The 15,939-nt window shown below is 44.0% G+C and overlaps 2 protein-coding genes across 12 annotated transcripts in view; one reads left to right on the top strand and one right to left on the bottom strand.

The window, feature by feature from the left end:
* SLC25A13 (solute carrier family 25 member 13) overlaps window positions 1–8,169 on the top strand; it is a 98,271-nt gene extending 90,102 nt beyond the window's left edge. For both annotated transcript variants that reach the window (XM_041466700.1, XM_041466699.1), the window contains 4 exons: window positions 1,868–2,006; window positions 5,753–5,911; window positions 5,992–6,082; window positions 6,959–8,169. In XM_041466700.1, the coding sequence (XP_041322634.1) occupies window positions 1,868–2,006; window positions 5,753–5,911; window positions 5,992–6,082; window positions 6,959–7,148 (579 nt within the window). In that variant the 3' untranslated portion in view covers window positions 7,149–8,169. The remainder of the gene's footprint in view (window positions 1–1,867; window positions 2,007–5,752; window positions 5,912–5,991; window positions 6,083–6,958) is intronic.
* A 6,254-nt stretch (window positions 8,170–14,423) lies between these two features.
* DYNC1I1 (dynein cytoplasmic 1 intermediate chain 1) overlaps window positions 14,424–15,939 on the bottom strand; it is a 211,901-nt gene continuing 210,385 nt past the window's right edge. For all 10 annotated transcript variants that reach the window (XM_041466643.1, XM_041466639.1, XM_041466641.1 and 7 more), the window contains one exon: window positions 14,424–15,377. In XM_041466643.1, coding sequence (XP_041322577.1) covers window positions 15,304–15,377 — 74 coding nt within the window. In that variant the 3' untranslated portion in view covers window positions 14,424–15,303. The remainder of the gene's footprint in view (window positions 15,378–15,939) is intronic.

Raw genomic sequence — 15,939 nt, 5'->3', positions numbered from 1 at the left:
TTGCGCATGAGAGTCCAGAATCTTTGTCTCTGTTGAATACAAAAAATTCACCTTCTCTGTGTCCTCAAGGTAGGGCATAAGGGGCAGAGCAGGACCAACACCAGTGCTTTTTGAGTTCCTTTATGGCATTTTGTTTGGTGTCTCTAGAAAGGCACAAGAACCAGCGATGGACAGCATAAATCAGACATCCAGCTGAGTGAGAAGCCATAGAGTCTGAACTGCAGAAGTCATTAACCTCCAAAGGGACTGTCAGGGGAAGTGGTCAGTACTTAGTCTGAAAACTTCAAGAAATAAGCTGCGAAAGTGTGGTGGAAAGCACTGGGGGCTGGAGCAGAGCCTGTTGTCCTCCCTGTGTTCAGTAGCTGAGTCTGTGACACACAGAAAGTCTGACTAGAAGATCTAATGGTTTTTTAAAATAAATATTTATTTTTTCAGAGGCAGTCTCTGACTGCAAACTGCACTATTAAAGTCTCCTGAGAATTAGCTTGCAGGACCTGGTTATCCTGTCACACATCCTGCTGCCTTCTCCTGCCTTGCCTCTTGGAAAGGCAACCTCAGTTTTTCTGACACCTTGCAGCTCTTTTGTCTTTGATAACCAGCATCTAACTTGGATAAGTGCTATATTTTAACTGGTATATTATAATAGAAGCTAAGCTTACAGATGTGTCCAGGCATATCATTAGATGTAATTAAATTTTGTGGATATTAACATGTCCCCTGTGAGATATCTGGCACTGAGCCATGTGCTAGTAGACCTGTGAACAAGAGAAGTATAGTAACAAGGACACCCCCCCAAGGGTTTGTGGATGAACCTCAAGCAGTTTCACCAGGTCTCCACCCTTGCTTCAAAGAGAAGAGGCCTAGGCTCATCCATGAACCATTACTTTCTCAAGCTTGAAAGATTTTACCCGTTTTCCCAAGCTCTTCTTCTTGTTTGTGCTTTCCTCCTGGTCTTAGTCCTGGCAGGCTCTGCTGTCTTCTGGATCTCCATTCTGAGGAAAGGCAGACTACAAATCCCTGTTGCTGTTGGAGCATGGATACTATTTGATATTTTATTTTGGTTGACCTTCCCTAGTGGCCTTTTTACTTTTCCCCCTGCTTGAAAAACATTTGATTGCTTGCCACTACCCCAAAAATTTCCTTTCCTGTTTGCTTCCCTCTTAGATTTGAAACCAGCTGTATTGGTGGTGACTTTGTTGGCTGGTTGTGCTACTTCCACAAATTGATAGCAAGGCAAATTTAGCAGTAAGAGATGAAAGTTATTGAAACAAACTGTATCCCAGATAACTTGTATTTTAAAATTCACAAGCAAATAATTCTGTTACTGTTCCGCAAAAAGACTTGCTGTTAATTCCCCTATTCCCTCAATATATGTTGTATTATCAATTGTAGTGCCTGTATAGAGGCATGGACTGGGCACCGTTTTCCCTGGAGTATTAATCTAAAGTGGGAGTGAGAGGTGGCAGACCTATCCTGGGGCTCTGTTTCAAACAGTTTTTAAACTCCCACTACAGGTTCATGGCTACAAGGTCAACTATTTAAAGTTCTCCAAAGGTGTTTTCAGAGTTTACTCAAACACGTGGTATTGTCTCCATTACCAGCACATAACTACAGTACCTCAGAGTGAGGGAGAAGAAGTAGACAAGATAAATACAATTACAGAAATTGCTGAACCAAGAAAAAACACAAAGGCACTCCTCAGCAGGGCGAAATACATGAATCTCTCAAATTTTTGAGGGAGAAATTGCTTTTTCTGTAAGCCCTTTGCAGCAAAGTGAAAAAATGCAATGTTGCTGTGTTCTCTGATATTCATGGTTCATGATGGTAAATTTGCTCCTTCTCAAAATTTCTTCTCTTTTTCAAACAGGGTGCTAAGGCATGTTTTTTGCGTGACATCCCCTTCTCTGCCATTTACTTCCCCTGTTATGCTCATCTGAAAGCTTCATTTACAAATGAAGATGGGAGGGTTAGCCCTGGAAATCTGCTCTTGGCTGGATCAATAGCTGGTAAGTGCCCAGATTTTCCTTCTCGTGGCTCTATACTGCTCTGGCAACACAATAGTTATGGCAGTGACAACAATAACAAAAAATGCTCAGAAGGACTGTATGCAACAATACTGTTTTGCAGCCTTACTGCAGAAACAACAAAGTTACTGTGCTGTAGAGTGAGTTGAAGATACTGTTAAGTTCCTGGTATAACATTCAGAAGGCAAAAGAAAGGGAAAATAAAGTTTTTTTGCTGATTTTTTTTTAAATCATTTATCATCATTCCTTGTGAAATTACTGTGCTGGTTTTGGCTGTGTCTCACTGTCAGGTAACATTTTGTTGTAATTATTTATAAACAAAACCATGGCTTTCATAAAATTCTTTATGATCGAGTGAATCTTGAATTTTGGTATATATAGTCCAGAAGCCACACTGGAAGTACAGCTCTCCAAACACAATCATATAACAGGTGACAAAATGATGACAGTATTTGCTATCCCCAGTATCCCACTGAAGTTACTTGGCTTCTTGAGGATTTTACCTTTATAATTTTTTTTAAATATTAAACAAAGCAGCAGAAGAAGAAGATCTTGAAAACCTTGCTGCAGTGCCACAGGTTGCTAATTCCTGTGATATACCCAGATATGACAGAGGTACAGAGCACTTGGTTGTTATAGTCTGCTGCATAGCAGACAGAAGAGCCCAAACATGCTTAACTTCTCACAGATGAATTTAGCTTGAGTGTGCCAGAGCCTAAGGGAGAAGACAGAGGCTTTGTAAGCCTCAGCTTGCCCTTGTCTGCTGCATGGCTGGTCCCTCCACAGCTTCTACACCCACAGGGGACCACCACTTGGTAGCTGTCTGCTGGAGGGGGCAGCTTGAGAGTCCTGCTCCTGCAGTGTCCATGGTTTCCCACCTAGGGAACAAACAGGCTTGCAAATTTGTGCAACAGGACCTTTAGGGAAGTGTGTAGCAAGCAGGAGGGCTCAAATCAGCTGGTATTTCCACCAGGCTTATTGGGGGCTTCTTGGTCTCTCCAAGCTGCAGCCAGCAGCTTCCTTCTCCAGCATGGCCCCTGGCAGACTGCTGTGACCTGCCAGGTGGGAAAAATGATGGAATGAGTCCGGTACAGACAGGTGATTTAGCAGTGTTTCCTCATTTAATTTTAAGCTTTCTCCTCTCTGTGAAAACTTCTTGGTCAAAATTGTACACAGGGCCGTGTCTCTTTGAGAGCAACGCCCTTTTATGGCCAGTATCTGGTTTTGGGGAACAGCTAAGATCAGTTGGTTTGCTGTGTTGAAGCATATTGATCTCTATTCAGTAGCTCATAGTCCAAAGGAATTGCTGGCACTAGCCAAACCAGCTGTGTTCCAGTGACTGCTGCTCAAAACCCCCTTGTCCTCTCCCCTCCCCCACCCCATTCCAAAGCCAGGCTCCAAATCCTCCAACAGGAGCTTTTACAGCCAGCTTATTTCTTACCCATTTTAATGGAACAAAACAATTTTTGAACTTTAGATCATATTTACAGACTTGAAACATAAGATGGCATTTTTAAGCCAAGTAATTTCTTAGGTTTTCCTATTTTTCTCTTTCTAGCCATTGTCAGGTGATTGCAGACTGAGATAACCATCCCTTTGAAGTTCAGGCACAGAAGCAGTCTTTATTGTTGCTGATATGGCTCACCAATCTAGTTATAATGTGAATTTTATCCAGTGCTTCCTGTGAATCCCATCCTAGGTTAACTCTCATGAGCAAATTACAGTGTTAGAGATACAACACTTTACAAAAACAAGAGATTTGTTTTAGTGGGCACATGTAAAGTGTGATGAGAGTGCATGTGTCCACTGTTTTGCCAAAAGAAAGTCAAGGGAAAGACAGAACAAAACACCCACCACTTCTGAAAAGCTGGCTTCAGTCTTTGGGCAATGTGTCTTCTGCAGCCAGGGATCTCACCTGGTCATCAGACTTCAGATGTGTGCATGAGCGCTGGCTGCATGTGGGAAACTCCCCCTTCCCACACACAGCCCATGGTGCTGGGATGTTCAAGCTAGCCCTACTCAGATGTGCATCTGTCTCCTCTGCCAGTGGGTGTTGCTTGTACTGCTTACATCATCTTCCTTGCCATTGTGGTTGGAGTCACAGGCAACACATGTCATCCAGCTTGATCTACTTCTGGTTTTCAGATGTCCCAACCTGTTGTGTCGTAGCATATTCTGAGATTATTCTAATATCATCTGCAGGATCTCTCCTTAATTTGCTCTGTTTGCTTACTGCCTCCATGAAGTTCTTTCTCCTCCCCTAGCTCCTTTTGATTCTTGTCAGCTCCTGCTGGGCTATTTGCCACGTTCTGATTGTAAGCTTCTCATGGCAGCAATCTTTAACTTGGATTTGTCTGTGAATGCTTTTGTCCTGTACACATAGTTCGTAAAGAAAGGATTTTAAGTATCTCAAGTGCAAAATATCCTCAATAATATGGAGTGAGTGATAAGGAGACGGAAGTCAATGTGTAGTAAGCAGAATTGCTTCTAAGTAAGTTCTTTGATTTTCATGAAAACACTGGTTGGCTTTTGAAGGACAAAAGTCTGGCTTTAAACTGAAGACTCAAGCAATACCCTGGTGTGGGTAAAACTAAGCGTTTTACCTCACTGAAAGAGGAATTTCAGTGTTTTTGGAGTTCAGAAACCTTGACCAGGTTTTAGTGCTTGTCTGCCAGACAGCCCATGCTTGCACTGAGTGCACACTCAGTGTATGAGTTGTTTTGGGCTGACAAGGAGAGGAGGAGGAAATCTTCTTTTGTGATATTCACATGATTTGATCTCTTGGAGCAGTCTGCAGGAAGGGTGCTCTGGAGCTTGAGGCCAGACCATGCTGGTTTGGATAAAATTTGTTACAGAATTATTGAGCTGGGAAAAAAAAAGGAAAGGAGATTTATGCATCTACATCTAACCAAGTTGGTTTGGAACAGATGCAGAATGGAAAAGTAATAAAACCATAAGAGACAGTGTCTTCTGGGTACAGTCTTGGTGCTTTTCTTTGCCTTTTTTTTTTTTTTTGTCTTTTTTTCCCCCAATTCTAAACATGCCCCAAGTTTGGATAGGAATGATTTTAGAAATACCACCCACTGGTAATTTGGTATTTTTTACTTTTAGTTGATGATCTGCCAGGGTAAATTTAAATCTTCCTCCACATATTCTGCTGAGGATGTCAGCTGTGGCTTTGCAGCTGAGCAGTCTGCCATTCCTAATGAGAAGAATGACCCTTTTTTTAAGCCTTAGCTCTCAAGCGATGCTGGGCATGCCTGGCATTATCTGGTTCTCAGTGAGATTGCTGTGTGAGGGGTGTTTGTGTGTCTGTGTTTGTGTCTATGTACAGCCTATTCTAGCACAGTGTACACCAGGATGCCAGGAACCACAGAGAGGAATGAAAAGGAAAGGGAAATATCAACCTTCCCTCCAGAAGCTTTGTGCTTATTAACTATGCAAGTTTCTGATTAGCACTGGAAGCACCAATCTGTGCCTCCCAGCTTGGCAGGAAGCACGAGATATGGTTGTTCCTCTGGGAGAAGCTCTCTCTGGGTTAAGCCATGTCCACAGCAGCAATCTCTTGTTGCTTGTTGCTTGTTCTCCTTCCCAGGTTCTGCTTAAATCAAATGTGCCTGGGTTCTCCTGATGTAAGGAGGAAAGACCTGCTTCCCTCTGGATAAGCTAGGTGTGTAGTGTATGTGCCAAGGCAGTGGTACTCACCTGATGACTTTTGTGTTGTTCAGGTATGCCTGCAGCCTCTCTGGTCACCCCTGCAGATGTGATCAAAACAAGGCTACAGGTGGCAGCCCGAGCAGGACAGACCACCTACAGCGGCGTCGTGGACTGTTTTGTCAAGATCCTGCGGGAGGAGGGCCCGAAGGCTCTCTGGAAAGGAGCAGGAGGTGTGTAAAAGAGCTTTGATTGCCAAGCGATTTCTGATTGTGGCATTTGTCACTTAGGAGCTCTCTTCTTTTCTTTCAAGCTCGTGTATTTCGATCTTCTCCTCAGTTTGGTGTAACTCTGGTGACTTACGAGCTACTGCAGAGATGGTTTTATGTGGACTTTGGAGGAGTGTAAGTATGTGATGTCTGAACATACCATGGATCCTGAAGTTACTCTTGGTTCTCTTGGGTTCCAAGAGTCCTCTTTGGAACATCAGAGGCAGTGGCTTGCTAGGACATGTTGTAAAGGCTTTCTAAATATTATTTCAACTACACTTTACTGGTGGAGGTTGGGATGATATTCCAGTGGCTGTTTTCATAGCAAGGTATTACCATATTTTATATCACAGTTTCAAGCAGGGGACCTATGTTAGTGTAAACAGAGACAGTGGGAGGCTAAATAAGGGCTGGGGATGTAAATGCAGGAAAAATGTGATTCCTGCCAGGTCAGGATACACTCTGCATTAGTCCTCACTGTTTGGTGGAGGAGCTGTGTCCCTAATTAGACAGGGCATTTGACATCCAAAAAAATATATAGTTGTCACCAAGGTCAAAACCAATTTGTTGGCATTTCAGCTGTGCCTCCTGCCTTTGTTGACAATACAGGTGGATGTACATGTAGCTGTTCAACTCGATCCCAGAGCAGCTGCAGATTCTATGGTTCTTTGGGGACAGCAGTTTGAAAGCCACCACAGAAATTACTTAAACTCTGCTGTGTTCCTGGATTGGTTGTGTGCCATAGCAAAGACTTACGAACCCCTGCTACCTCACACTAGTTTTGATTAATGCACTGAAAATTTTACCTGGATTTGACCATACTCAATCAACATGAAGGCACCTAACTGTTCTGGAAGGTTTTAAAACAGGGCATTTCTCCTAAACATTGCAGCATTTAATTTAGTTACTTATAGGGAAGTACAGTCAGATGTCTCATTAAATTTACGGAAATTTTTGTGAATACTGATTTTACTCTATGGAAGTTAATTTATTCTTTTTATTATTTTGCAGAAAACCAGCTGGATCAGAGACAGTTCCTAAATCTAGGATCACGCTCCCTGCTCCTAACCCTGACCATGTTGGTGGTTACAAATTGGCAGTTGCCACTTTTGCAGGGATTGAAAACAAGTTTGGACTTTACCTACCTCGGTTTAAGCCATCGCCACCTACCTCAAAGGCTGCTGCAGCAGTAGGACCCTAAGTTTATTGCTGTAGGGCTTTTGTTATTAGTTGGGAAAGAGCCACTTTTCTAATTGGTTAATACTTTGTTCCTTTAGCTTCTCATCATATAAAAGATTAGCTTCATTTGAGTTTTAAGGTAATTTTCATCTTAAATGGAATCATTTGTCTTTGTGCTTCCGTAACCAGATCACTGTGAAATTCTTACCAGTTGTTTTAAGTTTGGGACCATGAATGTATTTGTCCACATCTGACATGTGCTTGTGTTGGGAAGACACTAATTTTAGGTTCTGTTTATTGGGGAGGGCTGGGTGAGAGCTGTGAACCAGATCATTTTACAGGCAATGCTCAGTTGCAGATTACCAGGGCAGATGTCGCACATCGTCACTCAAATGGAAAACTCAGTGGATATCACGGTGCTCAAAGCAGAATGATTTGGACTGTGCGTGTAAATTGGTTTGAAACTTGGTGCGTGTCTGTAGAGGTCAGCAAATATATACCCGGTACCTAAGTATGCCAGTACAGCTTCAACTTCTTAAATCACGCACAAGTTCTGTTTCTGGATTGTATTATGGAGCTTTTATGTGGAACATGTTTTTGTAATGGAAACCACATTTATAAATGTTTAGCCGTTGTATTATGTTACTGGTATCAAAATGCTCAAAAGAAAGTGTTATTGTCCATAGTCTTTGCACTTTATGGCAGAACTTTTGGCATTCTACTACACATACAAGGAAATTTCATAACTGGGTGCCTATCTTGGGTTGCTGGTGTTTGGAATTCAGTTTGTATATGCACTTCTATAGTAAAACGCTGCTTGTTTAAATAACTGCAATAGAAAATTCATGCACTGTATCAATGGTACCTGCCTTAACTGCTGGCTTGTAATTGGCAAATAGGTGGTTTCAGATTCTTATTTACTTCATTGAGTCAAAAGAGATTAAAATAGTCTAAAATAAAAGATTTTACTTAATTTTTGGTGCCTTGCACAGTGTTTAGAAAATTCTGTATTTATGAAGATAGAAATAAACCTTTCAAACAGATGCATACATGGTATTCTGTTATGGAAATAGTGCAGTACATTGAATGTCTTGTTCGGCTTCAGTGATAAAGTGAGGTTAAGATGAAGCTAATGTTTGCACTTGTAGGCTATGAAAACACCTGCAGCTTGAGAACAAATTACTACAGTTCCCTGCCCAGAAAAGACATCTGTTGGTGGAGACGTGACTCAGGAAAAAAGAGAAACTTTTTCCTCAGTCAGAAGTGGGGATTGAAGCTTTGATATTTAGATCTTTACTATTGGGAGAAGGTTAGTGGTTATGAACAGCCTGATCACCTAGTCACTTGAAGGTCCTGTTGGCTGTCTTCTATGATGACCTCTAAGATGAGGAATTTGGCTTTGCTTGTCTCCTTGGAGTGGGGGGGAGGGGTGAGGAGTGGGTGCCTTCAACCTTGGCTGTAAACTGAGGGACTGCACAGATGCAGTGTCTCTGCAGAAGAGTGAGTTTGCTGGGCAATATCACACTGTGCTGTAATTTGTGGAAATACTGAAATGAAAATCACTCTGATTTTGTATTTGTATTTGGGTCATCATGAAAGTTATTCTCTTGGACTAATTTGTATTTTGAAGTTACTAGTGAAATGGAGCTCAGGGGTATGAGTAGCAGCACTTGTGTGTGAAGGTGAGGGGAGCAGATGCAGCTGCATCTTGGAGTCTGGCTAAACCACTGGGCTCTGACAGACAGCAGCTGCTTCCTCTCAGCCATGCGCATCTGTGTGTCTCCAAACGACAGCTCCTTCATTTCAAAAATAAGGGGAAAAAAGCTCTCCCTTGTAATAACCCTTCAAAATTAACCATCAGGATTTTTGGTTAAAGCATGTCACAGAAGTAAAACATTCTCACTGGGCGCTGCCTGTGCTTCACACATGAGATTTTAGGCTGTTTAAGAGCTGCTTTTATACTTCATTCCTCACATTTGCCTGATATACCATATCAGGGGTTTCTGTGGAAAATCAGCAGCTCTGGGAAGATGTCTGAGTGCAGAGCTCCACCTCCTCACTGATCCAGGAGAGGAAATGCCTGGCCACTGGATGGGCTTGGTTGGCAGCTGCTTCCTCCTGGCTCATTCTGGAGAGGGACACCCAGGCTGCACCACCAGAGCACGTTCCTCTGCTGCCTGACACTGAGCCCCAGTGCTGCTGGGGCTTTGCAGCCAGGCACGGAAGAGGAATTAGAGCTGGGTTATTGTAGGGCTTGCACAACTTCTTGGCTCGTGTGATAAAGACCATTCATTGCTTGTGTTCCACAAAACCAATTTCTCTGCCTCCTCGTGCCCTCTCATTCCCAGGCCTGGCAGTATATTTATGGCTTGTTCTTTATTCTGGGATAAGGGCAAAGCTCCCATCCCAGGAGGAAAGCTCAGGTACAGCTCTCATATGGCAATCCATCTCAGAAGGCCACAGACTTCATCCTCTCTCGGCAGGGCTGGATTGACACACCCACACCACCCATGGTGGCCTTTCCCTTCACCATTAACTTTCCTGGTGTATTGTTCTCTCCTTCTGCCCATCTCTTCAGGGTCAGTAGACAGCAGAGGTAGGGGCAGAAGTGTTGAAGAGCCAGTGGCTGCTTTGTTAACATTAAGCTGAGTTCCAAATCTGCTGCAGCTCTGCCCAGATATCTTGGGGAAGATTTGTGCCCACAGTCGGCTTCCTCCAGACACAAAAGGATGCATTCCTGCTCTGAAAAGCTTGCAGGCCAAGGAATTGTCATATTGCATTGCATACAAACAAAACGCCCTGAGGACAATGTTTGTCCTGTCTTGGTTTCTGGGTGAGTTATGCAAATGGATAAAAAGTAACCTCACTTGCTTCCTGCACTCCAGCTAACTCCCTGTGACAGCGCTTCTAGAAAAAAGAAATGGACAAATACTGGTGATGTTACCTGTCAGACTGAGAGTGGGGAAGGAGTTGCTGAGGCAGGTACCCCGTGTTTGTGTTTCTCAGTCCAGCAGAAGCCAGGAGATGCTTTTCTGCCTGGTCCCTGGGGAATGGGTTGGATTTAAGCTGACTTAATATTGACACTTTGCAGGGATGCTTTTGTAAGCAAACATACCACAGGCTTCAAAAATAAATTGGGCAGGTTTTTCTAAACCTGCTAAAAATACAAAACCTGACAAGCGGCTCTGCATCATCTTAGGAGGGGACAGCCTGCTTGGAATGACCCTGGCTTAGCCTCTATGTGCACATACATGTCACACTGCCTGCTGCTGAGTTCCTTTCCAGTGGCGCAGGGACAATCAGGAATCCTCCAGCTTTGCTGTTTAAACACTGCTGTAAAGCTCAGACTGTTTTTGTTTAAATATTTGCTGGTTTTTGCATAAGCTAAAAGACGATTTCCAGAGATAGTGATAATTTGTGAGTTATTTAATGGTTAAGAATATACAAATCTCAAGATGTTTGTATTTTAAATGTCTCCAGAGACCTTCAAATACATCAAATAACACAGAAGCAGCCTGGGATGAAGTGGTTTCTTTAACGCCATGTGCCATGTGGTGATTCTGCTTTCTGCCTGGTGGGAAGCAGATAACTCAGGCTGTGAGACTGAGCAGCCTCTCCTAGTGCTGAACCTGGGGATGTCTTCAAAGTGTTGTCCTTCAGAGAGATGACATTTCAAGTGTAGCAATAATTTTAACTTCTTGCACTGTTCCTCATCGCACCAGGAAGCCCTTCTATTGCTTGCAAGATTCATTCCAGCTGCTGTAGTTACATTGCCTGGCCTTCCTCACACCCCAGGCTGTGCAGACACTGTGTACCAGACATGGTGGTGTTACTTCAGCTTATGACTTCGAAGGAGAACCGGTCCTGTAAGCTTCCCAAGGACAGGTAGCTGCTCTATAGCACCCTTTGGCACCGTGTCCTGCCTTAGGAGAGTGTCCTTTGCCACTGGCCAGTGGAGACCATCCCACTCCATGTGGGATGCTGTTTTGCTCTGTGAGGGGTTTCCAGTCTTCTGCCATGCATGCTTCTTATCTGCAGTTGCTAAAACTCCAGAGCTTTTTCCACCTGTCTTGTGTGAAAGAACCTATTCCTAGTTGTTTCCATAGCCCTAGAGATGCAGGCTGTCATTTGTAGTGTGAGATGATGATATTCCAGGGCGTGGTAGGGGCTCTGATGTTTTCAGGAGTAGCAAATGTTTGGGGCATTGGTTTTGAGACTCAGGAGGAAACACCTTCCATCTTGAAAAATTTCTTATGGAACACTTGATGAGTACCCTGTGGAAAAAGCTGCAGCTCTTGAATTGCTGCAACCCAGCGCCATTTGTCCCGCCTACTTTTTCTCTTTGAAGTAATAAGCTACAGGAAATTCTGTGGAGTCTACTCTCAGCAGCAAAGACTTGCTCTGACAGCCTTTCCATGGAGATGTTTGTGGTGTTCCCAGACTTCAGAAGTAGCCTATTTCACTTCCACCTTTCAAAGATCCACTTGGTCCAAGTGTTGTTATTTACATGATGGACCTGGCATTCCAGCCCCATGCTGAGTTGTGTGTGTCCTGGTCAAATTCCAGGTTGGCCAGTGCTGTGCACATGTTCTTTCAGTATACCCTGGCTATCACCTTCTTCCTCTGTTACCACGGGGTGTCTTGACCAAAGTACATGTCATAAAGGTGAAGAATCCTGCTTCACCTTTCAGCTAATGCCTTCAGCTCCCACCCCCAGTGCCACCTGTAATGTTTCCCCATGTCCTTTCGCAGCTTTTTTCAGAGCAAATCCCCTGTCCCTGGCCACATCGTTCCTCTGCCTCTTGCCTGTGCTGGCGTAGCTCTAATCCTTGGCACTGAAATCAAGGGGGACTCGGACTTTCCTTCAACCGAAAGGTGTAGGAGAATTGTCCCTTCCACATGTACCTCACAGTCCTGTCCTCCATGCTAAACCTCAATTTAGCCTCTTCTTGCCACTTGCCTACTTCTGCTGGAATTTGCTTTATCTGACCTCTGTGGTTCTGATGTGCTGTCCAGCTCAGTCTGAGCACACAGTTTGTCCTTCACAGAAAGCTCACTTGCAATGGCCCTAAAAGAGCCAGGCTGTCTTCACACCCAGAGCAGTCATGGCAGCATCCTGGTAGTGCTAGAACATAGGACATAACCCTTTACTTCTTCCTTCGATTCTCTGGATGCTTGTAGGCAAAAGAGACAGGAGAAGATGATTTCCTTTTGCTCAAATTAAAGGATAATTTTGTATTTATTTCCCTACTGGGCAGATTCTGAGTAACATTTTGTCATATATGCTGTTTTAGAAAGCCAGTGAAATGCAGCTATTTGTTTAGCAGCAGGAAAATCAAACAAACAAGAACTGTGGGAGATTCCTGGAAGGGCAGCAACAAGGGCAGGTCAGAAACTTCACTGCAGGATAATCATGAGCAGCAGAAGGGAAGTAAATGCTTCTTGTTCTTGGGTGCTTTTCCATCTGCCTCAGCTGTGTGAAATGGCTCTTTCATGTTACTGCTCTGTATATACAAACATGGTGATTTCTGTGGAAACTCATATGTTTTCCTTGTTCCCTCTGTGTACTGTTGAACCCCCCACACCACAAAAAAAAAAAAAAAAAAAAAAAAGGAAAGAAAAATTTCAAAAATGGACTTTGGTCATACTGATTTGCATACAGCAGCAACTGCTGAAGGTCCCATGAGGCTGCTCTTAAAACCATTTCAGAAGCTATTAATGCTGTAAAGTAGGGAGAACTGAAACATGAACATGCAGACCCCCCCCCACCCCCCTTAGGTTGCAAAAGCTGAATGGTAATATGGAAAAAGTAGAAGCAAATTTGCCAGCTGTTCCCACTGCACTGATTATGATGAATGGGAGACAACATTGGCTGCATGCCTTCCCATTACACCACACTCAGGCACTCTCAGATCGTGTCCTCACACTTTGCAATGTGCAGCTACTCCACAGGGAAGAAGGGTGGTGGGTTCTCACCTGTGCCTCCCATGATGGCAGTACTTTGCTGTGTATCCACCTGTGCATATGTTCTGGTCTTGTGACCCACTGAGAACCAAGTGTGTTTTCCTCTCTTCCACTCTGCACCACATCTGCCTCATCCATGCATACAGACAGCACTTGGGGTTTCTGAATACAGGGCAAAAGAAAGGAAAAAACCCCAGAGATGATATCTAAACTGCTCCTTTACAGTCATTTCACCTGGCTGTTTTTTCACCTTTAAGCTGCAGAAGTGCTGTAAGTGCTACACTGGTTCTTGATGACAACTCCCAAAGCACCCAGGGGAGCAGCAGGAACAAAAAGTTCTCTAACATATGGCTCCAATCACAGGGTGCCACCCAAAAAGGACTGCTATATCTCTCCTGTGTACTAGGCCTTCTGGGAGAAGGTGCTCTTCACAGCCCAGTGGCTGGACATTTTCATGGGGCATTGGGAGATAGCTGCAGGTACCGCCATGAAGATGAAAGTAGCCCCTGCACTCTCACAGGGAGGTGCCTCTAACCACCAAGAAGATAAGAGAAATGCAGCTTTTCCAAAGGATTTATTTTCTCAGCCTACTCTGGCTTTGGCAGTGCAGACTTCCCAGAGTTTCTGGATCGGGCTGTAGCCCCAAACATGATCAGATGATGTGTTCATTCCTCAATATGACTCCCAAAGATGAGATGAGAAACAATGTACAAGATCCTTCTTGTCAAACTTGCAGTGTTTCTTGCTAAAATGTTTACCTCCATGCCCCTAAATGGACCACTGCTAAACCCAGGTGTCAGAGCTGTCCTCTGGCTCAGCAGAGTGTTGTGACATGGATGTATTGAGCAGCCTCACCACCAACATCCCTCTGGGCCACAGCACCCAATGAGACCAGTCTGCACTCTGTTTCTTTGCTCAAGCCACAAGAGATTGTCATAAAGGGGCTTGTTCCTCTGTCCCCTGTCCCAGCCTGTCTCTCAAGACAGTCTAAGGAGGCCTTGTCTCTCGTATTCCTTTCCTTTCAGCACATATGGCAGCATGCTGCTGCTCTGTGCGTGCATGTGTGTGCAGGTAAGCATGGAGGGAAAATAAAAATTAGGCCAGAAGCTGACACGCAAAGCTTAGTGCTTGCCCATGGAAAATTAGTAGCAGGGTCCGATCCACGCAGGTCCATTACTGGGCAGTCCCAATGCCGAAGGTACCTATTTACAGAGCAGCTGCAGGAGTTTTCTGTGCATCAGGGCAGTCACATTTACCCAGTGCCTCACCAGTGACTGGCAATGAACATGCTGAGCACTGCTGGCAAAGAAAGATCAACCACACTGCAACAGAACAGGCTTGATACATTTTATTGGCAATACTGGTGTCATACTGGGGAACCACAACCCTTTGTCAGACTATTAGTGTTAACTTGCATGACAAGTATCAGTGACCAACTGTATCTGAAATATAGTTAAAGTGCCTAGAAATAATAGGCATCTTAAAAAAAAAGGAAAGGGAGCTCATTCCATCCACTCAAGCCAACCTTTATAGATCTTACATCTTAAGCACAACTGATGTACTGTAATTGTCACGTGGACTTTAATGTAACCTCTACAGCAGCACACAGACAATGCAGTTCTCTCATTATGCACATGCTTTAGGATCATTTATTTTAATGCTTTCAAATAAATATGTTCCATGCAGCACACCGCAATAAATAAGGAGCAGCAACTTTCGTATAGTACATCCATTCATAATGTAAGTCACCATGTGATACACCACATCTAAAGTCTTTGGCCCAGTCCCATACAGTGAAGCACACCACATCTGCACATAATCATATCTGGCTTCATATGGATTTAATAGGACTATGCCAGAAGGGCAATGTGAGCACAAGTTTAACCAGGGGTTCCTAGCTATTAAATACAGCTCCTAAGTAGTTAAAAGGCAACAACTAAACCCATAAAGGGTTGATTTGTCTTTTCTTTCTTACTTTTCAGACAGAAATATAAAGTATGAAAATGCTCTGGATATTTTCAGCCTTGTGTAAAGCAGTGTGATTAATATGGAATGCTTTGAGCAATACTGGCATGTACACTGGCATCAAACGCCACAGCAAGACTGACTCTGACACTGAACACTGGCAAACTCAGTGGGGGAAGCTGCTGTTCTGGCGGGCGCTGCTCCTCTCCCTCTATGCCGAGAGCTCCACCGCCCCCTCTTCTTCGCTGTCAGCTCGGTTGGCGCGGATCTCCACCAAGGTCCGGGCAAAGCGCGTCCACTCGTCGTTGTGTGGAACAGCCAGCTGCAGGACAAACCAGCAGAGAATTAATTAAGTCATTGGCAGTGCAGGACTGGTTCTCGCCCTGGCCCAAAACTGAGGCAGCTCCTTGGAGGAGAGCTCCTACCGCAATCAGCACGGCTGTGCACAGGGAAGCACCAAGGCAGGTGCCTCACCAACCCGCTGCGAGCTGGTACCTGAGAAGCATGGCCAAGTTCACATGGCACATCTGGCAGTTTCCTATTCAAGTACCAGCCAGAACGAGCCCCTAGTCAATGGCAGAGCGAAAGGCTTTATCTGCTTGATTTTGTAGTGTTGCTGCAAAATCTACTCCTTGGTTAAAATATTTCAGATTTTCCCAACTAGAGCAAGGCCTTGATCTCTACATGTACACACACGTATGTTCCACTTTACACACACAAGTGGGCCATTGGCAGTCAGCAACCCTGTGCCCAAGTGTAATTGTTTGCAGGACCAGGTCAGTGTGCACAAGGTAAGAGAGCTTTTAAAACACTCTGTTGAAACTATTTTCCTGAAGTTCATTAAAGCTCCAAGTAGTAAAATAAATATATTGTGTTATTTTAGT

This window comes from Pyrgilauda ruficollis, unplaced genomic scaffold, assembly GCF_017590135.1.
Source record: "Pyrgilauda ruficollis isolate IOZ18807 unplaced genomic scaffold, ASM1759013v1 scaffold2, whole genome shotgun sequence".
Taxonomy (NCBI): domain Eukaryota; kingdom Metazoa; phylum Chordata; class Aves; order Passeriformes; family Passeridae; genus Pyrgilauda; species Pyrgilauda ruficollis.
Note: the sequence above shows the minus strand (reverse complement) of the source record. Positions and strands in the feature narration are given on the sequence as shown.